The following is a 27,500-nucleotide window of genomic DNA, read 5'->3' on the forward strand; positions in this document are numbered from 1 at the left end:
GTGTGTGTGTGTGTGTGTGTGTGTGTGTGTGTGTGTGTGTGTGTGTGTGTGTGTGTGTGTGTGTGTGTGTGTGTGTGTGTGTGTGTGTGTGTGTGTGTGTGTGTGTGTGTGTGTGTGTGTGTGTGTGTGTGTGTGTGTGTGTGTGTGTGTGTGTGTGTGTGTGTGTGTGTGTGTGTGTGTGTGTGTGTGTGTGTGTGTGTGTGTGTGTGTGTGTGTGTGTGTGTGTGTGTGTGTGTGTGTGTGTGTGTGTGTGTGTGTGTGTGTGTGTGTGTGTGTGTGTGTGTGTGTGTGTGTGTGTGTGTGTGTGTGTGTGTGTGTGTGTGTGTGTGTGTGTGTGTGTGTGTGTGTGTGTGTGTGTGTGTGTGTGTGTGTGTGTGTGTGTGTGTGTGTGTGTGTGTGTGTGTGTGTGTGTGTGTGTGACCCCCAAGCTGAGTGGAAAGGCAAAGTGTGTATGTGTGTGTTTTTAAATGGTGTGTATTTGTGAGCTTGACTCCAAAACACAGAAATGGACTTTCAGTGTGATCTTTACCCTTCTTGCTGATAGAGGTAAGAGGTGTATATGCAACCTTTGCCCAAAAAGGAAGTACTGTGTGTGTGTGTGTGTGTGTGAGCTCTTCCCTCTTCAGCAGATGAGGTGAGGCTGCTGAGATGCTTCAGGGTGAGATGCGACTCAACAAAGCCCATGAGGTTAAAGGTGAGCCTAAGAGGTCAAAGGTGAGTTCGTGCTGAGTCCACTGAAACAAGCTGAATGCTAATATTATTTATCATAAGCTGTTACGTGATGAATGCGGAAAGGGGGAGATGATGGGTGCATGGATCATTAAACCCACACAATACACACACATACACACACACACACACACACACACACACACACACACACACACACACACACACACACACACACACTTAAACAAAAACAAGACATCTGAATCACACACACACACACATACAATAGAAATGGTATTATTCAGATATCTGATTCTAGAGGGAGAGCAGATAGCTAACAAACGTTCAGAAAAAGTCCTGTTGGCAAATTTGAGGAAAAGTCGGTAAAGAGGCTATTTCACACAATTTGACGGTGCTGAATTCAAATATTTTGTTTAGCAAGCTCAATTTTGAGTTTTAAGCTTGCTAATTAGCATAATTAGCATAATTCACATACTTTTTGGTTTTGCCATCAGATATCATAGGAATTGCAAAAAAAAAGGCATTAATATACTCTTTATGTATCAGATATATTGTGGGACAGGACAGGAATTACCCCAATGACCCTCAAGTAGCAAATGAAAATAAGCTAAAACTAAAATATAAATTAAAATAATAGCTAAAATTCAGTATGACGTTTAGAAGCAAAATAGATTCCTTGATAATAAATTGATAGAATAGTAGGTGACTGCTCATTTTTCTGTAGAAAGTTCTTTGTGTCCCCAGCTGTGGCGCAACTGGCTGGGGCACCTGCACTGTACACTGGCGACCCGGGTTCGATTCCCGCCCCGTGGTCCTTTCCGGATCCCACCCTGACTCTCTCTCCCACTCACTTCCTGTCATTCTCCACTGTCCTATCAAATTAAAGGCATAAAAAGCCCAAAAAAAGTATATATATAAAAAAAAGAAAGTACTTTGTCACTAACTATTATGAACAGTTGTCAGTCTTTACAGAGGATTTACACTGTATTGTTTTTAGTGTAAAGGCGACTGTGCTTGCCTAGTTAAAACATCTCACTAGTGCTCTTTCCTATCATTCAAATCCCAGCCATGCAAAAAAATGGAAGAGTGTGCATGTTTGAGGGTTGCTGAAGAGTGCTATGGAGATTGCATTATGTGTAAATAAGTCATCCTCACTCAAGTGCTGTCTAGCAATGTGGAATGTCCAGTAGTGATCACTGCAAAAACTGCTTATTCAACACTGGTAATAGATGCTCAAGATTTAGTTATGTCTTTAGGGCACCCATCTGACTGCAGCACATTAAAGAAGTATGCAGGAAAGTTTGTAAGAAACTTTTGTATTGTTATTTGGTATTTGTTATGTGGTAGCAAATGATGTTGACTATCAAAGAAATAGACCTAATGTAGGAATGCACACAGATATTGCAACAGATACGCTCAGGCCAATCCAAACTTTTCTCATCTGTTGTTCCTCGTTGGTGGAACACACTGCCAGTTCCTACAAGGGCAGGGTCATCCCTCTCCATTTTCAAAAAACTCCTGAAGACCCAGCTCTTTAGACAACATCTCCTCTCATAGCACCACTTACAACAAGTCTTGCTGATCCTAGCACTTACCATCCATCTTGAACTGACACTCAACTGTTTAAAAACAGCACTCCCTGATGCACTTATTCTTACTGTACTCCGTTTTTAAATTGTCCTAAAATTGTTGAGAGAATTGCTTTAAAACTTAACTGTTACCATGTTGTTAGTCGCTTTGGTTAAAAATGTGTCAGCCAAATGTAATGTAATAATGGTGTAGGCCTATCTGATTAAGACCCAAAGAGTGGTTGAAACGTACTTATTAAATTACACTGGAGCAAAGAAGACCATCTTCACTTTTTTCCCTTTGCAACTGTCAAAGAAATTCCATAAAAACAGGAAGGCCTAGGGTAGCCTACATCAGATGGCCTAAAGATTAGGCTCTTCTGCATAGCATTAAGTGATTTGCATGCAGTAATTTGAACACTGACCTTGATCTAGCCTACTTTGGCTATTTAAAGGTAATTTATTGCCAAAACATCACACAATATAAATGAGCTATAACAAACAATAAATGACTGAATCACACACAAACTACTATTTTATCTGACTACAAAAATAATAATTATGTAGGAAGGTTAGAAGTTTGAAACCCAGAATTGACCAAAAGTGCACCAAATTCAACACAAATGACTCAATACACTTGGAGGAGGCCTGCGTCCTTTCTTTTCCAGATATTTTAGGATTTCGATATCGCTTCAGTATCGAGTATCAAGATATTTATGACAGGTATTGTATCGAAGTCATCATTTTGGTATCATGACAACACTATGCCAGAGCCACTCTGTTTTCTAGATGTTGAGGATCGGAGGCTCTACCACCAACAAGTGATGCTGCTCAATGGCATATTAGAAGAGCACATTATCAAGCTCTAGTATAGAGGCAAGCACACATACCAAATCCAGTGTTACTAGAAGTAAAATGTTTTTTACTTGACGGTTGTTGCTGATGGTAGATGCAGTTCTGCATTAGGCTTATTCCCGCTATGTAAGTTCATATGTACTGTAGGATATATTCTGAGTTGAAGGTTATCTGTGCAATTTGTTATTGTGATGAAATGCATTAAACACCACGAGTGACTCACTATGTTAGCAATAAAAATATGGTTGTGTTTTGATTAGAATTTCCGAGTTTATTACATGTTAACTGTAATCATGTTCCCATTAAATATGTTATCAGCTAACTGTATGAGCCACTCTCATCTCGGAGATGAGTAGATGTATGAGTATATGTATGAGGAGGTGTGTGTGTGTGTGTATGTGAGTGTGTGTGTGTGTGTGTGTGTGTTTGTTTGTGTGTGCACGCCCATGCATGTGTATGTGTGCGTGATAGACAAAATTGATCATTCTGTCATTCATTCTGAAGGCTGCTTTGGAGATTACATGTCATGATTGTATTGATCGTGTGGGCTTTGCATGATGTCTCACACAGAGCTTGTGGACCATTGACCTCCCTCTAACACCCCACCCCACTGCACACACACATACACACACACACACACACACACACACACACACTGGTGGCACACTCTCCTTCTTTCCCCACGGGGTGTGTGTGTTTGTGTGTGTGTGTGTGAGAGAGAGTTCAAGTATGTTTCATAAACATGTGTTGAAGAGGTTTTGCTTTTGTGTCCATACCCTTTGGGTGTGTGCTCTTAATCAATAAGTGTGCGTTTTATTATGCTACTGCAATGATACTGCGCTTAACGGCCTTGACATCAGAGAGGCTTTTCTTCTAGATGTGGAGCCGATGTTTTCATATGGATTAAACACAGGGCAAAATCAAACCCAACTTCTCCCCTTAAGGAGTGTGACTGTTTTTTCTTTGGCATTGTATTTATGCTATTCAAGGAACTCAGTTTGTCAGCCCTTGTATTTATCGATTACACTGGGAGATCTCACTCCAGTGTGGTGACACTAGTTAAAGGCTCAGTCCCTGACTCCAATTCAAAACAGCAGATTGCTTCTTACCATCCTGTAGCTGAGTGTGTAAGTTCAAAAGATTCGCGACATTTATACCTATACTGTACTGGTTATGGAAAAGGGAATCAAATCCATTGCAGCCAATCAATATGTTGCTTCAGAAACACAGAAGGGTGGGGTGTAATGTGATTGGCTAAAGAATTTAAGATCAGTGACTAGGGGTGTAATTAGGGGTGTAAAGATTAACCGATACGTATCGGTATCCGTTTTTAACGTGTAAGATACGGCTACATCGATACGTGAAGCCCCGTATCGGAAAAAAACTTAAATGAACCGGTCGTTATATCGATTTACTTTTTATGAATCGGTGCACAACCTTTTCTGCTCGCTCAGACTCATTTACGTTCCAAGCAGCGCGTTCATCCCACTTCCGGTTTTGAAACTATACGTGGCACGGAATTGTGGGTAATGCAGTTCGTTTTTGGTTACATTCATTGCCCAAAGTTGTCAAATGACCTCATTACCCATACATCTATTGCAACTTAAGCATGTGACAACTTGCACTCGGTCTGCTTTTGTTTTTCGAAATCCAGCGCGAAATTAAGCACTTATAGCATTCCTAAACAGCAACGAGTCTGTAGAGTAGCATTACCTTTGATAAAGGGATTTCCTTAATGTTAAATAATAATTTGGCCCTTGCTGCTAAAACGATGCATAAATTATTAGCCAATGATTTTGTTCATATTCACTCAGACTTGTGGCATTTTAGGTTTCTGCATAGGTCTACTGTTGGAACAAAATAAGCCCAGAGAGTTCATTGATTTGTAGGCCTATTTTATTCTTGTAGGGTAGGCTAGGCCTATATGAGAAAAGGCCAAGAGTGTCTTAAGCACTGTTTTATTTTATTTCGGTATTGTCTTACCTCAACAAGGCTAGGCTACAGCTCCATGAAAACAATCAGATAACTCTATAAAATCTGTAAAGTCTATAAAAATGTATTTTTATGTTGTATTTGGCTGCTGTATTTGACTGAAATGTAGACTATTCTTTTTTCATTTCAATACAGTATATGAAACAAACCTCAGTTTATATAATCATATTCACACATTTTGTTGCCTAATTGACAACCATGACCATGATAATTGATAATATAAAATGAATGTGCACCTTGAGCAAATTATAAAAAATCTTTCAGAATGCTTTCCATTCTTGAACTGCATCGAATTGCATCGCATCGAATCGTACTGAATCGTTTTTTATAAACATGTATCTTTTCTTGTATCGAATCGTGCCCATGTATCTAGATGCGAATCGTATCGTCTTTTACATGAGAGATTCACACCCCTAGGTGTAATGGTACACAAAAATCTCAATTAGGTATGTACCTCGGTTTTGAAGTCACGGTTTGGTTAATTTTCGATACAGTAAGCCTGTAGGTACTGCTAGCCTAACGATTCACTGACAATATTGCTGATGCTGAAGACATATAAGCAGCAGGAATAGTTGTTGAAAAGGTGCCAAATATTTTTTTGCCATTAATTAATTAAGCTGACATGTGGATCGTATGTTTTTGGGGGAACTCAAATTTGAACCTACTGTTGATTACTGTTTAACACTGCACTTGATACATTCGGTACACATCCGTACTGGACCGTACATCCTGTACCTAAACGGTTTGGTACGAATACACCCTATTAGTGACTGTCTCTTCATTACGCACTATCAGTAACTGTCTCTTTTGGACAGGCGGTCATATCAAAGACTTGAAGAGTGACTTGAAGAGCCATCTGGTTTTCTCACCTGGCCAATAATGTACACCATGATGGAGAGGGGAGATAGAGCTTATCATTTCTAAAGCCAGTGAATGACCTTTTGCACCCAATCAAAAGGACATAAAACATATGAACAAAATACACATTTAGATGAGTGTGTGTGTGTGTGTGTGTGTGTGTGTGTGTGTGTGTGTGTGTGTGTTTGGAACCTGTTTAATATCTGATGAAATGCCCAAAGATTAACACAGCTTTGAAGGTGGGGAGGAGGGTGGAACGTGTGTGTGTGTGTGTGTGTGAGAGAGAGACTGTGTGTGTGTGTGTTTGTGTTTGTGTGTGTTTGTGTGTAAGGGGGTGACAGGGGTGAATTGACAGACGGAGAGATAGACTTCAAATGCCCCATTAACAGTATAATGAAGACAGACACAGAAGACACACACACACACACACACACACACACACACACACACACACATGTACACACACAGACACACACACACACGTACAGTACATACACAGACCAACACTGACTTGAGATGAATGGAGCGGAAGTTGTGGGACAGTGAGTGACTTATTTCGCATCTCTGAGAAAAGATAGACAGAGAGAGATGGAGAGAGAGAGAGAGAGAAAGAAAGAGAGAGAGAGAGAGAGAGAGAGAGAGAGAGAGAGAGAGAGAGAGAGAGAGAGAGAGAGAGAGAGAGAGAGAGAGAGAGAGGACAGTTGGGAGACCACAGGTGACAGGAAGCTGAAATTTACGGCCGGGCGAGTGTGGACTGGTCTGAGACGGCAGGGAGGGGAGGGGGCTTATTGAGCTGTCAATAAAGTTTGCTTTTGAAGGAGGCGAGATTAGCTTTGTCTGTCTCCCTTCCTGATTGGCATCTCGGCAGGCAGGCAGGCGGAGATGAGCACTGAGATATGATGTGAAAAGATGTATTAGTTTGATAATAAGCAAGGGGGAAAAAATCCAACTTGTGAGAAATTTGGTTGTGAGAGAAACTTCAGAGAAGCATTTACTCTGCCAAGGACTTCTGAAGCCATACAACAGCCCTTTGAGTCTGTATGGTGTGTGTGTGTGTGTGTGTGTGTGTGTGTGTGTGTGTGTGTGTGTGTGTGTGTGTGTGTGTGTGTGTGTGTGTGTGCGCGTGCGTGTGCGTGTGTGTGTGTGTGCATATGTGTGTGTCTGTGCATTTGTGTTTGTATGTGTGTGTGTGTGTGTGTGTGTGTGTGTGTGTGTGTGTGTGTAAAGGGGCACACACTCAGTGAGACAGTTTAACGACTGAAAATGCCATATGAAGGCCTGTGTGAGTAAACAGCTGATTAGTGCACTGGAGCACAGTGGGAGTGTGAGTGTGAGCGAGTGTGTGTAACATCGGGCAGGGCCACCACGGACACAGCGGCACAGAGACTAAACACACACAAAAGCAAATATCGATTTGCAAAAATGTTTTGAGGTGCAGCATAAATACTTTGCTCTCTTGCTCGTTGAACCGCTGTGCATCCAGTTGAGAAAATGTAATGGCTGCACCAAAGTGCCCTGACTGGATAATCAATAAGCCTTGTTACTCTGGAGAATTATCCTACAATACACAGCAAATAAACTACAGTGCCCAATACAAACGGGTTAAGGAGGATTATGCGCCCAAGGTTTTTTTCAGGCCATTTAGATCCAAACAGCTTTAAGAACGGTCCAATGGATTGCCTTTATGCACAGCCTTTAATTCCACTCTATTCTTATGACAAGTCAAGCCCTACAAGGTGCACCTACAAGGTGCTACCTCTAACCATGTAGGGCTCTGTCAGTTCTACTTTTATCTGGGCTTTAATGTCAGCGTGTCTGTAGCAATTTATATCTGCCATGAAACATCAGCCAGAATCAGTGTCCAGTGGTATCTAACAGTTAAACGTCACCACAATGTTCAATGTTCGTCACTCTCAAACCACTGTCTGACATCTGTCATAACATTCTGGTGATATGATAGTGTTATGTCAGAGGGTTGAAGTACAGTCTAAGTGGTAAGAGGCTGAAACCCCAGTATAAACCAGGTAAGGAGAATTGCTCTTCTTCTAGGATGTTTAGAATGCATAACATATCACTACTTACTTCCTACAAACCGCAGAGGCTGCCGTAAGGGACGCTTAAGGCCAACGTCTATTGGCAGCGACATTCACGTGTATGTATTTGTTGCTCAAGAGATAGAACAATTTTCTAAACTTTAGCGTCGACACGTGTCAAATGCGGCCAGTGGGCTTTACTCTATTTCAAATAATGGAGCTCTAAACTTTGCTGTCCCTTGAGCGTTGGCTTTTACTCTGACCATTACATTTTTAAAGTAAGCTAGTTTGTTTGTTTGTTATGATTATGTTTTTGTTTCTTATGTTTATAACAATGTTATGTCTGTCTTTAGGCACTGGGTTGTAGTATAAATTGAAAAATATTGAAACAACTTTCTTGTGGGAGACATTAAAGACCATCCTGCTTTAGAATGTGCCCAATATCACAATTTCAGCCTACTTGAATCTTTATATAATTTATTTTCAAAATGTATAGAGGCTGTCAAATCTGAGTGCATCACTTCGCATTATTTTTTATGAATTACAGAGTTACACTGCACACAATCCTTCAGTAAAAAATGTCTGGAGCCTTTTTTGATTTCTTCTTTAAGAATCAATCTCAATGTAATATGTCTGCAGAGTGTTTCACTGGCATCTTTGATGGCTGTTTTACTCCTCTCCCTTTCCATTACACTTTGATGGCTGAGCATGATGGGAAACTAATATGCTGCCATTTTAGCATCAGTTGCTCTTTCTCCAAATGACAAACAAATCTGTTTGGTTTAATGAAGCCATGACCTTCAGCAGAGAGACACATACACTGTGCAGGTTATTTACTGAATTCCTGAGGGGGTATCACCAGTAAATATGTGGAGTGCTAAGCCCTAGATCACCATAAAGCTCCCCATCTGCCTCAGCACTGCCATTTTTATGTCCCAAAAACTACATCCTGTCTTTTTCAATGAGCGACCTTGTAAGTAGGCAAGTGTATAACTTTTGCTAGTGGGTGCGTGGGTATAAGGCTTTGGAGTATTTGCACGTTGTAAATGTGTGTGGTGCAGCTCTAGTGAATCTGCAGTGGACTGTGGATGACGATTATTTCTTTGTGGTTCCAAGTCCCGCCTTAACAATGCACTAAGTTCACCTAAAAGTTATTCGGAGATAGGCTATAGGATTTTAATATGTTCTCTTCATAAATTATAAATGGCCCAAGGCTGCTGGCTGTTTCTTTCAATGACAAAAAAAAAAAAAAATCAATAATACCTCATTCCACCACATCGGAACTCGACAGCTGAGGTAACCAAAGTGAATGTTCCAATGCTCAATAGTTTGAGGGCTTCTTGTCAAACCTACAGTAAACCAGAATGCAAGCACTGTATCCAATCGATTCCCCTCCTCTCTTTGCTTTTCATCCACTAAAGTTTGATGAGCACGGTCGTTTGCAGGTGAGTTCGGACAGACGCATTCCACAGTTGACATGTGCGTCACGATTTCCTTCCCCCCCAGACACTAAACAGAAATATGTATCTAAAAAACATAGATAGCCACTGGAGTCCATTTATATAGTCCCCAAAATGGCTTTCATTTGTTGGACTGAAGCAAACAGATTGGCTTTAGAATATTCATATTTCCCCTCTGCGTCACTCTTCCGTGACTCCTCCGATGCTTGGCGACGTCAGCGAGCGGGCTTCGTATCTCCACATTTCGCAGGTGTCAGTCTTGATTCTGCCCAGTAGGTGGGACTTGATGTTTGAAGCACGAACTTGTTCCTACACGCACTCCTCCTCGGGTGTCAACCTCGTCTGCCGTGTCGGGTAGAGCAGCCGGTCGCCGAAGACACAGACGCTTCTATCATGGACTATCTTAGTCTTAGAAAACGAGTGGAGTGTTCGAGCCACCAACAGTGATTTTTGTGGATATCAGATACACCGGAATCTTTTCTCCTCCTCAACGGTTTCCCGGGCTCGAGGATTTAAGTGGAACAATACAGCATTTAGCAATAACAGCTCCGGACTCATGGTCACGGGCGCGCGCGCTCACATATAAACGCATTACACATACACACTCACGCTCACATTCACACACATATATACACACACTCACATACACACACACATATCTATATGCGGGCACACAGACACACATCGACGCGCTGACGCACACACAAACAGGAACACAAGAGAAGAGCGCTCTTTTCTCCGCCGCTGACGGTTTTTGTCTCGTTTGGAGACGAGAACTCCAAACAGTATAAGGAGTCATGGATGTATGGATGATCTCTGCTCGCAGTCGCTGGTGGTGGAAGCTGCTGTTTTTCTCTCACGTTCTCCAAAGCGCTCTTTGCTCTATGCTTGAGTGCCCGCCAACCTGCAGCTGTTCGCCGACAGAGATCTACTGCACTAAGTCTGACAATGGCAATTTTTTCCCTTTACTGGCCTTGCAAGAGACCGGAGGCAATGGCAACACTAGCAACGACATTGAGGACCTTTTCAAGAACATTACGTCCATGTAAGTGTCCAGTCTGTGTCTGTTCTCTCGTTAAGTGGACAGTCTGTGTTGAGCTGTTTGTGGCAAAACTTGAAGAAATTAATTTGAAAGGGATATACTGCGTGTTGACTAAGTATACTGCTGGGTTCACACCAACTCATTTTTCCTTCTTTGCTTTGCGATCATTTGCTCCTTGTGTGTTGTGTGGGTAGTTGGCAGGTCGGACTTCTCTCCCCAAATGAGGATGCATTTTCTTAAAGATGTCTGTGAATGCGTTACTGCAGACCTCCGGGCCAGTCGCCTCTCTCATTGATTTACTGGCATTTCATGAAAGGACATGACATTTAAGTTCGAATGACAGCCACAACTGATTTGTGTTTAAAAGTAGTATGATTCAGTGCCTGCAATCACACTACCATTGTCCGTATTGATACAGGTTGAGATTACGGAGCTGGTCTACTTAAATGGAAGGCATCAAGCATAGGCATTTAATGAAAAATAGTCTTTTATGTTTTAGCACCACTTTGAGTGTGTCTTCTTAAACACATTTCATGTCAGTTTGTACAGTCATTATCCGTAAATGTGCCGTTACATTATATCATTGACACGTATGAAACAGAAATTACTTTTTTCCTCAAGTCCATCGAATTCGTTATATGCTATTGGGAATACGTTAAGGAAATATAGGAAATATACCTGATTCAGTCTAAATTAATCAACTCACAAATCTCTCTCTCTTTCTCTCCCTCTCTCTCTCTCTCTCTCTCTCTCTCACACACACACACACACACACACACACACACACACACACACACACACACACACAAGCATTAGCAATGACTTCTTCATGCAGCAGTGGGTGAATGCAAACGTGCTGTTTTCTTTTTTTGGATGACGGGGAGGGGGTGGCGACGTTGCAGAGACATTGGATTGAATCCATAGCCACTCTGTGCTGTGCAGAAACACCTGCAGTTCGCAAGAGGCGAGAGAGAGAGAGAGAGAGAGAGAGAGAGAGAGAGAGAGAGAGAGAGAGAGAGAGAGAGAGCCTCGACTCGCCTGTCAGCACCCTCCGCGCTGGACAGCTCCCGAAAGAGCGAGCGGAAGGGTTGCGCACTAATTCACTCAATGATTTTAAACAATGTACACGACTCTCTCTCTTTCTATTTCTCTCTCTCTCTCTCTCTCTCTCACACACACACACACACACACACACACACACACACACACACACTCAAACAGAGGCATGGATATAACACGCTCATCGATCTATGTCATAATCTCACAATGCCAGTCTACATGTCTTGATTAGCAGCAGTTTGTTTTTCTTTAAGCTACTTTTATGGCAGTAAAATGTACGAGATTGTTTTTATTCTCTGCTCCGTTAATTTATTTGCAATGTCTTGATAAAAACAGAAGATTTGTGTGTTTTATTTTTCAGCGGTGCACATTTAATTCGTGCATTTTAGGCGATCCAAGAAGCAGTGGGCTATGCCGGCGATAAGATAGCGGAATATCGGCTGAAAGGCTTTTTTTTTGCCACCTACCTCCTCGGTGAGAACGCAGGAAGTGGCGTCTCAAGGTTCGCCTGTATAGAGTGATATTTTCTAAGCGAAACGCGTGCCACCCCCACTTGTATCTCCTATTGGCTTTGAATCTGACCAGGATCTCACGGACAGCGTTATCCATACATGTATATCCTAAACAGGTGCTTTTCGATAGAAATAGCGCATTGCTCTCCACGTCTGTGTGGGAGTTACGGATTTAGTATGAATTAAAGATGGGTAAAGGTAATATTCAACTAAAATGTCACCTTCATTTCCATTTAATTTGGAGATGGAGAGAAAATAGCATCTAACAACCATAGACATGAGAGTTATTTCCAAATATTACATTTAATTTAGGAAGTCCACTGCTTAGTGTTGAGTGGACACCTCTGTGCAGATGGAGCCAGGAGAAGCGTGGGATATGACCTTGCTCATTCCTCATTCCTCACAGGGAAAGACTCTTTTATCAGAGTGCCTGGCTGGCTCCACCTGGTTATTACACTCACACAGTTCTCTGCCTCTCTCCGTCTCTCTGCCATGTCCTTTCTGTACCGCAGATGAGAAACTGCTGCATATTGGGGTGTGTATATATCTGCACCCCTTTGACGGTTATGAGCGAATGATCAAGTTTGTATGAGCCATGGTGGGGCTATCTTTGTGGCACAGTAAGTAGGTCAGACCCTCCATCAGTGAATTAGAAGGAGCGGAGCGTTCAGACCACCCCCCCCCCCCCCCCCTCGCCTCTACTCGCCTCGCCTCCGCTCCACGCGTGGCATTGAAGAGGCCGGCCATGTGACCGGTCCTTGTCTCTCTTCCCACCACAGCCCCCCTCCCCTCCTCTCGCTGTGTCTCTCTTTCTCTCGTTCCCTCTCACACTCATCCACACAGCTCCACATTAAAGCGGAATTTAAATGAAGCACCTCCTTTTTCAGCAATCAAAAGGTGCATTCAGAACCTGGCCGATAAAGGCTGTTTGAAGACTGACATTGGAGGGCTTCAATGCAAACCACGCCATGTGCTGAATTATTATCTTTCTTTCACCCTCTCACATTGGTACCCTTTCAAGATGGGTTGTATAAAGAGAGAGAGAGAGAGAGAGAGAGAGAGAGAGGAGAGAGAGAGAGAGAGAGAGGAAGGGAGATAGGGTAGGCACTTGTACACACCCCAGGGGGGGGTCTCCCTTCCTAACAGCAGAGATATCAAACAAACACACAAACAGCGATTGCTCAATTTAAGAAAATAGATTGATGATCAAACAGCAGTCATTCAATGGACGCTGAATTATTCAAGTCATTTTCTGTGGCGGTGCAGTGAAAGAGATGCGGGCAGGTTTCCTTAGCCCTTAGTCCCTGAAGGTCACTGATCCTAATTGAAAACATTCAGTGGAGTTTAGTCTCTCTGCGTTCATCGCCAGAGGAGTATTCCTCCGACGGCCTCCAACTAGAGACATGTCCGTTCCTCGGCTCATTTTTGACTGAGTCAAAATCCAATACTGCTTCGATCCAGGAAATTTGATCAACTGTTTCTGGCATTAGCGGGAGTTTTAGGTCATTTAACAATTCTGTGGGCTACTTCTGTGGGAGTAGGGAACATTCAGCACTCTCATGTCCTGTCCTGTCTAATCTGAGTGTGTACTTAGGTCTGTGACTGCCCAGTTTAATCTGAGTGTGTACTTAGGTCTGAGTCTGCCCTGTCCTGTCTAATCTGAGTGTGTACTTAGGTCTGAGACTGCCCAGTCTAATCTGAAGAGTTGTGAGTGTGTGTACTTAGGTCCGTGTCTCTTCTCCGGTGAAGTGGGATTACAGTTGGATGATCCTCCTCCTCAATGTGAATCACTTTCTTCTGAGGCTGGACCACAGCCAGAGATCAGATCACTCACACTGAATGACTGTACACCGCAGCCATGCCAAACTAACCATTGCCTGCCAGAGTCATGCCAGAGCCATGCCAACCTGTTTTTCTCACTGAATAAGAGAGAGAGAGAGAGAGAGAGAGATTGAATGAGTGTGAGAATGAAATGTATCTTCACCACACTGGTTAAACAGTGACTCTTATTCAAGCTCTCTCTCTCTCTCTCCTGCTATCTATCTCTCTCGCTCTTGCTCTCACTCTCTCTCTCACTTATGTAAAGAGAGAGAGCGGTGAGAAGGGAAGGTTAAAAGCAGTGACTGGGTGTCATTTTTGGCCCTGTTGGTTCCTCCAGGACAGGACAGTGTGACACATGCCGTTTGTAGTCCTCCATGCTGACCCAGATTGGGGATAAATACCCTCTCCTCTCTCCAGGCTGTGGCTCACTGGATGGAGCCACTCTCTGTGCCAGTCAATGCTATGCAGTTCTGTTCTATTCTCTCTCTGTGTGTGTGTGTGTGTGTGTGTGTGTGTGTGTGTGTGTGTGTGTGTGTGTTCATGTGTGTGTGTGTGTGTGTGTGTGTGTGTGTGTGTGTGTGTAGGTGTGTGTATGTGTATGTGTGTGTGTGTGTGTGTGTGTGAGTGTGTGAGAGAGAGAGAGTCTGTTCCAGTGGAAGCTGGCACCCTTCAAGATGGATTCATTTAGCCCCTAAGATGAGGCAGGAAACTCTGCTGTGTGGAACAGAGGATAGAGAAGATGTGTGTGTGCGTGTGTTTGTGTGTGTGTGTGTGTGTGTTTGAGAGAGAGAGAGAGAGAGAGAGACAGAGAGAGAGAGGGGGGGGGCTTCTGCATGGAGGTGTGGCAGTGATAAAATACTCTTTTGGGCAGAGGCCTTTCCCTGCTCAGCCTCCCATTTGATAGGCGTGTGTGTGTGTGTGTGTGTGTGTGTGTGTGTGTGCGTGTGTGTGTGTGTGTGTGTGTGTATGTGTGTGTGTGTGTGTGTGTGCATGGGTGCATGTCTGTGTATGTATCTATAGATTGTCTGCCTATTTTTATATACTGTATGTATGTGTGTGTGTGTGTGTGTGTGTGTGTGTGTGTGTGTGTGTGTGTGTGTGTGTGTGTGTTAAGGGTGGGAAGTTGGAAGCAATCCCCCAAATTAATCTGTTACTTATATGTGTGTGTGTGTGTGTGTGTGTGTGTGTGTGTGTGTGTGTGTGTGTGTGTGTGTGTGTGTGTGTGTGTGTGTATGTATGTGTGTGTGTGTGGGTGTGTGTGCAATGCTATGAAGCTCTTACAAGCGCTTTGTGCAGAACAAGGCACTGATAAAAAAATAAAAAACGAATCAGGTGCAGTATTGTACTACTGATTGTGCAACCTGGCAGAAAATAGCACTGTTAACTGGAGTTAAGTGCCTTTTTTTTAAAAAGTAGGTTAATTAATGACAAGGTTAATTAATGGCATGGGTTCTAATCAGAGGTGGCCATGGTTGTGACACTACCACCTCTTGTAGCAGAATTTGAACACCACCTCTCTGAGCACTTCTCCCAATAGGTTTCATTCAGGTTGTGTGATGTGTAAGATGGAAGAGAGAGAGAGAGCGAGAGAGAGACAGAGAGAGAGACAGAGAGAGAGAGAGAATGTGTGTGGGTGGGTGGGTGTGGGTGTAGGTGTGTGTGTGTGTGTGTGAGAGAGAGAGAACAAGAGTGAGTTTGTGTTAGTAAGACAGAGCATGAATGTGTGTGAGTATTTTTGTGTGTATGAGCATGTGTGTGCTTGGTAGTATTTTATGGAAGATGGAAGAGTGTGCATAATATGTATGTGTGTGTGTTTGTGTGTACATCTTCATGTATGTGTTTGTGTATGTGTGTGTGTGGGGAGCAAGATGGAGGAGTGTATATGTGCATGCTCTCTGTGTGTGTGTGTGTGCGTGTGCGTGTGTGTGTTTGTATGTATGTGTGTGTCACTGAATGAATAAGACAGAGGAGTGGGCCATCTCTCTGTGTGTAGTGCCCTCTCTCTCTCTCTCTCTCTCTCTCTCTGAGGGAAGACAGACATTAATATTACATTAATAACACATCCCTCCAGTGCTAACCTGGATCTGGGAGCCTCCTCCCCACCACTGCCACCGTCACTCCCATCCTCCTGTGTCCAAATTATGGATCTGCTCTCCCCAGCAGCACTACAGCCCAGCCCAGCCCATCACAGCTCTGGGTTCACACAGCACAGCACAGCACAGCACAGCACAGCACAGCACAGCAAAGCCACAGTCTTACACAACACAACACAACACAACACAACACAACACAACACAACACAGCACAGCACATTTATTAATTTTATTTGTTATGGACCATGTACAGCGCAGATGCATTGTATCAGAGTTAGCCTTAGGCTAATTTAATTTAAAACACAACACAAGCACAGTACAGCACAACAAAACACAGCCAAATATATTTAGTGATTTTACACTGGCTCTCATCCAAAAGAAATGTACAGGACAGAAAATGCACTTTCATCACTATCAGCATTCACTGAGCGTCACACTTGTTATCTTGATGTTCTTCTTCCCCACTCTTCCCGTAAAAGCCGGGCTGTTTTTGAGGGTATCTGTTGTGGGCTGTGTAGAGTGTGGAGCAAGGCCTGAATGAGACAGAGTTATAAAGCTACTTGGAGGAGCAGCATAAAGAAAACAAGCAAATCTGTCTGTCATTATTTTTTTCTCCGAAACCACACATGATGAGTGATTAGCTGCTTTATCAATTCAAAGCAGAGCGCAACATTTCTGTATGATTCATTCTTGCTTGCATTCTTGCTTGCTATTCTTCTGTGAAAGAATTATTTTGCGTTCATTAATAAGCTCCTGGGCTGTTGTGTCACACACACACACACACACACACACACACACACACACACAGAGCATGGTTGTCTGTTTAGAGTCACTCTAGCCCTCTGATCAAAGGCATTACTCCATCAGCCGGGCTGGGTAAGGAATGGCAGTGTTGTCTCACGGTCACTGTGATGATGCCACTGTGCCCAGGGCAGAAGGCTTACTGATGGCAGCTGCCAAGTGCCACCCTGTCTTCATCATCTGCCCCTGTGTGCCGGGTGTGTGTGTGTGTGTGTGTGTGTGTGTGTGTGTGTGTGTGTGTGTGTGTGTGAGATGCCTTTAGTCAGATCGATTAATTAGCCTGTTTGTATTAGCTCTAGATGTCCACTTTCATAAATAATTGTGTTGCCCCCCCCCCCCCCAGCTAAACAGGCCTCATCACAGAGATGTCAGCCACTCTGTCTTCTCTGCGCCATCCTTTCTCTCTCTTTATTTCTACCTCTCTTCACCTCTCTCTCTCTCTCTCTTTCCTGGCCTGTCTGTCTTCCACTCTCCCTCTCTCACTTTCTTTTTCACCCCTGTATTTCTCCCCCTTGATTTATCTATTTTTTCTTTCCTTTCTCTCTCTTTTTCTTTCTCTCTCTCTCTTCTCTATCCATCCCATTCTCTCTCTGTCTCTCTTTCTCTCTCTGTACCCTTTCTCTCTCTCTTTCTGTCCTCTTCCCTATCGCTGTGTTTCCTTGTGTCTGTGTCTGTGCTAATCATTAGGTATGAGATATTGGGCTTTGTATCTTGTGTCCCATTCATCCCCATTGAGCACTTAGGTAAATGTGAACGTTATCTTGCAGCTTTTGACAGAATTGAAACAGCCACCATATTTCATAAAAAATTTGATTGGATTTCCTTCAGTTCCTACTGCAGGCAGTTCAAAAGGGATGTCACGTCCTTAAGCAAACAGTAGCAGAGAACAGAGACTCTTTTCAAAAAAGAAAAAGGGGATCCAAAATACAGGCACAGAAGTACCACTTCATAAATACATGCGGCAGAATATCATGAATAAAATGTGTTTACTTGTGGTGTGATTACTTTGAGCTGCTTCACAAAGTTGTGGTGGCCTCAAACTTACTGAAACCCAAACTTCAGAGCTTTTGTTAGACTTGCTTCTATGTAAATAAACCCATTTCGCCCCTGGCTATGTTCCCATGGCTTCGGCTTTTGTCTCGCACTTCTAAACTGAGAGAGGCTTAAGGACAAGTAATTACGAGGGAGCCTTCACTTGTGTGATGTTTTATTACAATATCAGACCCTCCAACCGAAGCCAAGAGCAGACATTTTACCCATTCAAGACACTTATCCCAGTACAACATTCCGTCTGCTGCCACGGCAACCTCCCTTTCGTTCCGTCATAAAATATTGAACACTCAGAATCTATGTGCAAAAAATCCTTTGATCTCCATTTTTTAGGTCATGTAAAAGCTTCTCTGGCATAAATTCCTTACCGCAACACATTTATAATTAGCTTGCAGATTAATTATTATTTTTAATTTCCAGGCTGGATTCATGCTTCATTACTCTCTGTCGGTTATGACTAATGTTAAAATGTTAATCACTCCGGCAGACGAAGGGGTTGAGACCATCCATTACGCTGTCTGTCACTGGATCACCTCACGGCAGAGGGGGTGGGGGGGGGGGTTACCGGGTGGTCAGGGCCTGGGGAGGACAGCGGTCACTCGTCATGACCACTGAAGGGAACAAAAAGAAGAAGATGATGTAGGAGGATGAGGAGGAGGAGGAAGAGGAGGAAAAGATGAATAAGACAAAGAAGGAGACGAAGAGCATGACTGAGGAAGCTGATGATGAATATAAGGAGAAGAGGAAGACTATAACAAGAAAAAAAGTAGAATAGAGAAGAAGATGAATAGAGGAGAAAAAGAAGAAGAAAAGGACAAGAATGGAATAAGATGCACAAGAAGACAAAGAGAAGAGAAGAGAGAAATTACTACAGCCATTCAGCCATTTTTGGTCAACAATTCCTGGACCCCCGGGACACCAGGACAACATGTAATGTGGTGGGCATGTGGCCCCACTAGGCTGATACGGAATAGAAGATTTCAGTCACTAGGAGCCACAAGCCTAACTGAGCTAAAAGAAGTGGCTGGGTCATGACCACCTCTCACACCATCACAGCCGTGAGCACAGGAAGTGCTGATTGCAAATGAGGCCTGGCTGTGAGCTGTGTGTGTGTGTGTGTGTGTGTGTGTGTGTGTGTGTGTGTGGGAGAGGGAGGGCCCTGGCTGGGAGCTGGTTTTAACTGCTCTCCACACACAGGGACGCAGGGGAACGCAGGGGAGGATCGTGGGAAGGATTTCAATTTCAACTGCAAAGAAGCACTCTGTCCTCAGCCAGGACCCCACTGGACAGAGCTGTAGGGCTCTCTCTCACCCCCCCCCCCCCCCCCCCCCCACACACACACACACACACACACACACTTCTACCACACAGCAAGACTGCCTTAGATGGGCCTGCCAGTCGTAACCCACCAAGTTAGTTTGTGATCATGATACTGCTCCATTGGGACGTGGTTATGGGGTGTTTTTCATCCGATACAGGGGGCGAAATGCCTCTGCACTCAATTGGATAGACTTAACCAATCAGAGCAACGAAATATCAGGAATTCTGTATGGAGAACAGCCATCCTTCTTCTCGACAAATGCCTTAATGCCTTAATTTATTTTTCTTTTTTTAAAAAGTTATCGCGCTGCCAATATCTTGTACAACAGACGCAATATCGAAATTTAAATGTCTAGCTTCTCTAGTGACAGGTTTTTTGTTGTAAACAAAATCAACCAAAGCGCGCTCAGGTGATGTGATAGACTAGGCATCGATGCTCATCTGTCCATCATCTCACAAAAGCCCGCCTAGACAATCTGATTGGTGTGGTCGGTTCCTAACTGCTCTGGTTCAAGCATAGTTGCTTCTCCATGGAACAAGTCCACAACAATACATGACCTTAAATGTTGTGGGCGGGGTTAAATTCAGACTGGCTTCCAGGCTGTATAGTCATAGGTGACTAAATATCAGCTTATATTTGGAAAGGTCAGTGATCGATCACCGATCTTCCCAAGTATAAGCTGATATTATTCATTGAAAAAGCATGGATTAATCATACACATCCAAATAAAACGGATGCAGGATCGAAGATACGGTTCAAAGAAAAAGTTTAGATCCGCACACCAGAGAGCTCCCATTTAAGTACTTTTTTTTATTGGTAACGTTTCAAACCCTTACAGCCCTTCCTCAGACTTCCAGCAACTGTTACACAGCTGCCCTTTTAAATTCCATTTGTCACGTGATTACAATTAGGTTGCAGGATCCATTATACAATCAATTAAAGTAGTAAAAATAGAATATTGCACCATGCCCGTGTACATCAACAATACACACATACATCAATTAATTGCTCATATTATTTGTTTCCTCATGGACTATGTCCATATATAGGTCATAGACACAACCTATCTCTAAGATTAACACTTCCCTTCAGTCTCTATCCAAGAGCACAGCATGGGGTGTTTGGAATGTTAGAAAACATAGAATCAGAGCTGTAAAACCAATCTGGCTGTGTGCTTGAATGTGCCAACGATAGGTGATGTGCAGTGTAGACTCCTTTGTACTTATTAGAAAGAGAGGAAAAAGTCCGCAACATCAGTATATGCTCCCAATAATTATGTTTTTATTACTGTGACGTTTCGGCCAGCCGTCACGGTCATAAAAACATAACTATTGGGAGCATATACTGGTGTTGCAGACTTTTTCCTCTCTTTCTCATCGTCATTTTTTTGTCCAGCACCCAGGATCAGACTTGGATGTGCATGCGTTTTATCCTTTTTTCCTTTGTACTTATTACAACCATTAATAATATGGGAAAGGGCAGCTCATTCAAGGTGCTGGTCAGAATTAGAATGCATTATGCAGTGTGGATGGTGGTTTTCAGGGCCACCATTAACACTAGGTTGTATTTGGTTGGTAACATTTTGTAGTCTGGCTTTTTACAGTAAAGTACATTTCCTCCTGACTATCTGGCTTTTTACAGTAAAGTAGAGGATGCCCACAGCTGCCTCTCTGTACATAGACCGAGACACAGAGTGGTCTGCAATCTCAAGAGACGACCGCTTTCCCTGTATACTTACTCCAGTCCAGTAGGTTGGCTATTTTATTCAGAATGTGATGATTTTGTTTATTTCTATTTCGTTTTGTATTTGCTAATGTTCACATTTTCTTTATTCACATCTATATTATATTTTATGGACATTGTTATTTAGGGCCTTTTGGGATATATGGTTTTATGGCATTTGTAGACTAAAAGGCCAAAATATGATTGTTATGGCTGCCCCTTTGTTTGGCAGTCAATACTTATGAAATTAAGTTAAAAGGACTCACTGACTGCACCTTTAAGTTAAAGGACGCCAAATGGGCCGAGGACATTTGTCATTTATCATTGTCTCAGTAGAACAAAAAAAAAATCATCTCTCATTCTAATGAAATTGTAATTGCTTCTGTAGATCTAGGTCTGCGTCTTCTTTTACAGGTTCCGTCCTAATTACACTTTGCTCTTCTCATTGGCTTCATGTTTAAGACTGCCTTTGATTTAGTTCTTAATCAAAAGCAAAGTGAAAAAAATCCTCCCTCATGCTCATTTATCCATTCAATGTCAGTGTCATTGTATTAAAAATGTTCCAAGTGAAAGCCGTTAAGCTTTAATTCTCCTTTATGCGTCTGAGCAGAGTGAGTTGTAAGACATCTAAATAGGTTGGATTTTAAGTGCCTCTTGCTGTGATCAAATATGTCCAACATTGTACAGTTAAACAGCATCTGCAGAGAATATAACTTCATTTTAATGACAGTGACATTAACCTAAAATGGATTGAGCTATGGAACAATTATCCAGACAAACTGACATAATTATCAAATAAGCTGAACTATTTTTCACCCAACCTAGAGACTGCACACAAAGCCTATTTTATTCTTTATTCTCAATAAATGGTTTGTTGGAAATTTATAGTTATCCTTTAATAAAGAGTTTAGCTATATCATTTGACCAGAATAATTATCTTGTTTAAGAAATACTAAGAAAATGTATTACATAGACAGTTCTGGTTCTGGATGAGGATCACTTTCTTTCTTCTATTGAAAGTGAATGGAGGCATTGATTGTGTGTGTGTGTGTGTGTGTGTGTGTGTGTGTGTGTGTGTGTGTGTGTGTGTGTGTGTGTTTGTATTTAAACCTCTCAATATCTGGCACAAAGATCAGACTTTTGATGATCTGATTGACCAGTTGGGTCAAGTGCTGCAAAATAGTTCAAATGGAGTTATATGAGCTACAGTAGTTCATCTGAATCACTCCAGGCTCCAATGGGAAATTAACTCACATCACAAGATATGTAAACATCCTGAAGTTCTTCCCAACTGAGAGATCATTTTTGTTCATCAACAACATAGAATAGCCAGAGCTGGTTCAACATGCTTCATCTTTGTTTGTGAGTGATGCAAAGCAGCATTCAACACGAGGTCCAATTAATCCACAAGGACCTAAAGCAGCCCAGTCCTCAGTAAGACACACACACACACACACACACACACACACACACACACACACACACACACACACACACACACACACACACACTCACACAGATATACATAGATTCACAAGGCCCTAATGAAAGCCAGTCCTTAGTAAGACAGACACAGACTCCTCATCTGATTCCTCATCTGACCCCTGTCCTTCTGATGGGCCAGTGTCTCTTGCTTTCGGGGAAAGGATGAGAGGCTGCTTCCCGTAAACAGGAAGTGTGTGTGTGTGGAAGGCTTTGGGGCAGACGGCTCGCTCACGCCCGCGTAGCCCTAATTAGTCTCCCTTGAAGCCCACTGTGCACCATGTCTGCTCCCATTACACGCATCTGTAGCGCTATTTGTATTAGCTGGCTATGTGGGAAGTCCAGTGTGGTGCGGTGGGGTGTGGTGCAGTGGGGTGTGTTGTGGTGCGGTGTGGTGCGGTGCGGTGTAGTGTGGTGCGGTGCGGTGCGGCTTTGTTTGTACAGGTTTTTGCCGGGCCAAACCAGCAGCCCCTGTGAACAGCCTTTTTTTCTCCCCTAGTCAGTCAGAGGTGTGGCAGATTTGCATGCTGTATGGCTGTGCTGGCATGGTGCCAAGGGGACACGAGCGAGCTCTTATTTAATTAAAACTTACAGCATTGCACCGCACTGCACAACACAACACAACACAGCGGGGGGAGGTGTGTGTGTGTGTGTGTGTGTGTGGGTGGGTGTGTGGGTGGGTGGGTGTGTGTGTGTGAGGAGGATAAGGGGTTTGAAGTGTGTGTGTGTGTGTGTGTGTGTGTGTGTGTGTGTGTGTGTGTGTGTGGGTGGGTGGGTGTGTGTGAGGAGGGTAAGGGGTTTGAAGTGTGTGTGTGTGTGTGGGTGGGTGTGTGTGAGGAGGGTAAGGGGTTTGAAGAAGATCTGATGCGGAAATGCTGTCTGCGTGTGTGTGTGTGTGTGTGCGTGTGCGTGTGCGTGTGCGTGTGCGTGTGCGTGTGCGTGCGTGTGCGTGCGCGTGCGCGTGCGTGTGCGTGTGCGTGTGCTTGTGCTTGTGTGTTAAGCACATGATTGTTTGAATCTAAGGTTAACACAGTTCGTATACCTACACACACAAACAGAAGTACCTTTTCACACATATCTGCACACACACACAAACACACGCACACACAAAAACGTGCACACACACACACACACACGGACACACATACACATGCACAGTGCATTACAGTGTGTGTGTGTGTGTGTGTGTGTGTGTGTGTGTGTTTGAGTGTGTGTGTGTGTGTGTGTGTGTGTGTGTGTGTGTGTGTGTGTGTGTATGTGTGTGTGTGTGTGTGTGTGTGTGTGTGTGTGTGTGTGTGTGTGTGTGTCCTTTATGGTCTCTGTGTCCTCCACGCTGTTAGACATATGTCCATGTGATTCCAGGGTAAACACAGTCCTTCAGCCATGTGTGATTTGCATAAATAAATAAATTATTTTTGGGTAAATAAAAACATCCCTCACGCCTTCATCCTTCAATGTCTGCTCTGCCAAACACATCCTGTGAAGTAGAAAACATTCTGGGGCATTTTTTTTTCATATTTCATATTTTTTATTTTTTTCTGTTAGGGAAAATAATAATAATCTGCTTGGATCCCATTCAAAAACAGTTTGTACTTTTACGAGCGTCTGTTTGATGTTTGATGTCCGCATGCATTATCTATTAGTTGAGATTCATCAGATTGAAATGTTTGACTGGATGCTGGTTTAGTAATGCGCCCCCTGATGAGAATGAATTGTGACTGCAAATGCCTAAGGACCTCACAAGTTAATGATGGTGGCCTTTTAAGAGAGAAAATGCCACATCACTCAGTGACGTGTCCGGCTATTGAAGATGAAAGCACTAGAAAGTCAGCCATCTCAACCAGGCGAGCTGACATGTCTCACCACACAGACTGTGTGTTGTATGAAAGGCCAGCATCACACACACACACACACACACACACACACACACACACACACACACACACACAGACACTGTGCATGCATGGATCTAGCCTAAAGTCCATGCATGTAGACTGGAAATAGAGTAGAGTGGAAAACAGCCAGAGTTTGATTCTTCACCTCCTTGGAAACAAATTGAGCCGTATCCGTCAGCCAAGGCTTTTTAAGCCTGCAGGGGAAAACAAGAAATAACCCTTAACAACAACAAAAAAACCCTCTAAAAGCTAGCCAGTGCCTACTGCACAGTAGGAACACACACACACACACACATAAACGCGCAGACACACATACACGCATACACACTCACATACACGTGCAATGCCCAGTACCCAGCAGGACATCCTCTAAAAAGAGCTTCTGAAATCCTACCTGCCCACCCTCTACTTCCACTCTCTACACGTGTGCACTGATATCCTCCACTTACCATCTGAACACATGAATAAAACACACACACACGCACGCACGCACACACACACACACACACACCTGCCCACCCTCAGTGTCCACTCTCCAGATGTATGCCTCTGATTTTCTCTTCTCACGATTACTAAGCCAAGCCGTTTCCCCCACACTCTCTGATCTTCCTCCTGAGTGTTCAGAACGAATCGCCAACCAAACACCAATCCCCACACCAACACACATACACACAACACACAACCCACCACACACCACACACATACACACACAAACACTATAGTCAACAAATCGTCGGCACAGTAGTAGAAAGCTAACAGGAGTGTTTTCTGTGTTCACTGAGGCCAATGGAGGGCTCATAACATCACTTATGACTTCTTTCCAGTTAACCCTTAAAGGAGTACCGTCACACCGGTGTGATGGGAATGTTGAGAAATGAACGTTCTAAAGAATATCTGGGTTCATTGAATTCAACATAGAATTTTAGAACCTTCAATTGTTGCGGAACTTAGAATGTTCAAAAACCTACACCTTTAAGGGTTAAGCTTCTTATCGGTTGCTATGGCACTGACCGTTTTTAGTGTGATTTTTTTTTTTTATAGTATATTTTTTTGGGCTTTGTTTTTTCCTTGATTTGGACAGGACAGCAAAGAGCGACAAGAAGCAAGTGGGAGAGAGAGGTGGGGTGGGATCGGGACATGACCGCAGGTCGGACTCAAACCTGGGTCTCCGTGGGCACTCAGACCTGTCCACAGCACGGGCGCTGCAGCCTCCTGTTCCACAGCGTCCCCCTTAAGTGTGATTTTTTTCCTTTTTTTCTTTCTGTTTGCTACAGAATGGAGAATTCACTTGTCGGTGGAAATTGCATTATGTGTGTGCCGGTGGATTTTCGCAGGCGCACATTAATGAATGCGTGACCACTCTTCTGAGTCAGAACATGTGGGCAGGGAAATAGTTTTTGAGCTTGGAGAAAAAAAAAAGAGTACGATTATTCAGTACATTTAGCATTAATGGCTGTTTATAAAATGTTAGTGTAGGAGAAATCTTTTAATTGGGTGAATTTGAGTGATTATGAGTGGTGTCCACCGGCTTGGAAAGACATGCTTAGCCACGCACACGTCCTCACGAAAAGCACTCCTTTCAGTTCCTGAGCCGTGGCCAACGGGATTACGGAAGCAGGGCGCCACAGGACGTCAGGCTGGAAACACTGGGTGCCAAACGCAGCGCGGCACAGTGTGGCACAGCACAGCGATGAGGCGCGGCACAGCACGGCACAGCACAGCGGTGAGGTGTGGTACTTGGGGGGTGGCATCACCAAACAAATATTAACCACCAACAAACAAACATCACACCATAGCAAAGAAACACACAGAAACACTGTGAAAACACCACACACAAACACACACACACACACACACACTAGTACACACACAAACCACACAAACACCACACACAGACACGCACGCACACCACACACACACCAAAGAAACACCAGACACACCAAACAAGTACCACACACACCAAACAAACACCACAGCGCTACACGCAAACGCCCCACAGACAACACGATCATGGCATCAGAGGAAACTTCTCTTCTGGATACACTACTTCAAGCTGGGGGTGTTAAATCAGTGGCGTGGAGCGATGCATGCATTCAAGATGGCTGATTGGAAAAAATAAGTGAGTCAATAGATAAATAAATAAGTACATGGAGCGGGTAGCCTGGCAACCGGTCTTGGCAAACATGTATCCCGGCTGTGATTGTGATGCGTTCAACATTCTATTTGTTCCGTTGTGTAAGTTGAAATCTGGCTCCTGTTTCGAGACTCCTCCACCTCTTCTCCCCTCTTTCCTCCAGGTTCTTAGACTCCACCACACACACACACATACACACACACACACATACACATACACATACACATACACACACACACACACACACACACACACACACACACACACACACACAAACACACACACACACACACACACACACACACACACACACATACACACCCATACACACACACACACACCTACACAAACACGCGCACACACATACAGTACACACACACACACACACACACACACACACACACACACACACAAACATGAGCACACACATACAGTACACACACAAACACACACAGACTCAGATAGACACACTTTGATAGACATGCACATTTGCACGCAGACACACACACACACAGATACAAACACACACACACACACACTCAGACAGCCATGCCATACACATGCAGACACACACACACACACATACATGCTGTGCTTGCTCAGCCCTCCTCGAGGTTCTTGTGGCTGGCTGCCGTGAGTCGACATCAGTCGTGCCGCCTGGCTGTGAACCGCACGTCTTGTCTGGAGCCATCAGCCCCCTTCTCTCTCTACCCTTCTCTTTTTTCTCTCTTTCTTCCCTCTCTCCCTCTCTCCCTCTTTCTCTTTCGCTGCGCTGTCTTAGTCTTTCTCTGTCTCTTCTCTCTCTCCTTCCCCCCTCTCTCTCTCTCTGTCTCTCGTTTCCCTCTCTCTCTCATTTTGTCTGTCTGTAGTCTGCTGGCTCAAGGGAGCCAATTACAGTCATCTTCATTTTGGACGGAGTAGTGTTTGTGTGTGTGTGCCTGCATGCATCTGTGTGTATGTGTCTAAATATATGTGTCTATGACTTTGTGTGTGTGTATCTGTGTATACGTATTAGTGTGTGTGTGTGTGTGTGTGTGTGTGTGTCTAAATATATTGATTGTTTGACAATGTTTATGTGTTTGTCCTAGTGTGTGTGTGTGTGTGTGTGTGTG

General features: G+C 43.6%; 1 protein-coding gene across 4 annotated transcripts in view; it reads left to right on the top strand.

Moving 5' to 3' along the window:
* Positions 1-10,253: 10,253 nt before the first annotated feature.
* The window catches only part of ntrk3b (neurotrophic tyrosine kinase, receptor, type 3b), a 150,210-nt gene continuing 132,963 nt past the window's right edge, over positions 10,254-27,500 (top strand). For all 4 annotated transcript variants that reach the window (XM_076291891.1, XM_076291892.1, XM_076291889.1 and 1 more), the window contains exon 1: positions 10,254-10,501. In XM_076291891.1, coding sequence (XP_076148006.1) covers positions 10,254-10,501 — 248 coding nt within the window. The remainder of the gene's footprint in view (positions 10,502-27,500) is intronic.

This window comes from Alosa pseudoharengus, unplaced genomic scaffold, assembly GCF_046254945.1.
Source record: "Alosa pseudoharengus isolate Yale_2024_CS ecotype anadromous, Long Island Sound unplaced genomic scaffold, YU_APseudo_1.1 YU_APseudo_1.1_scf_19, whole genome shotgun sequence".
Lineage (NCBI taxonomy): Eukaryota > Metazoa > Chordata > Actinopteri > Clupeiformes > Clupeidae > Alosa > Alosa pseudoharengus.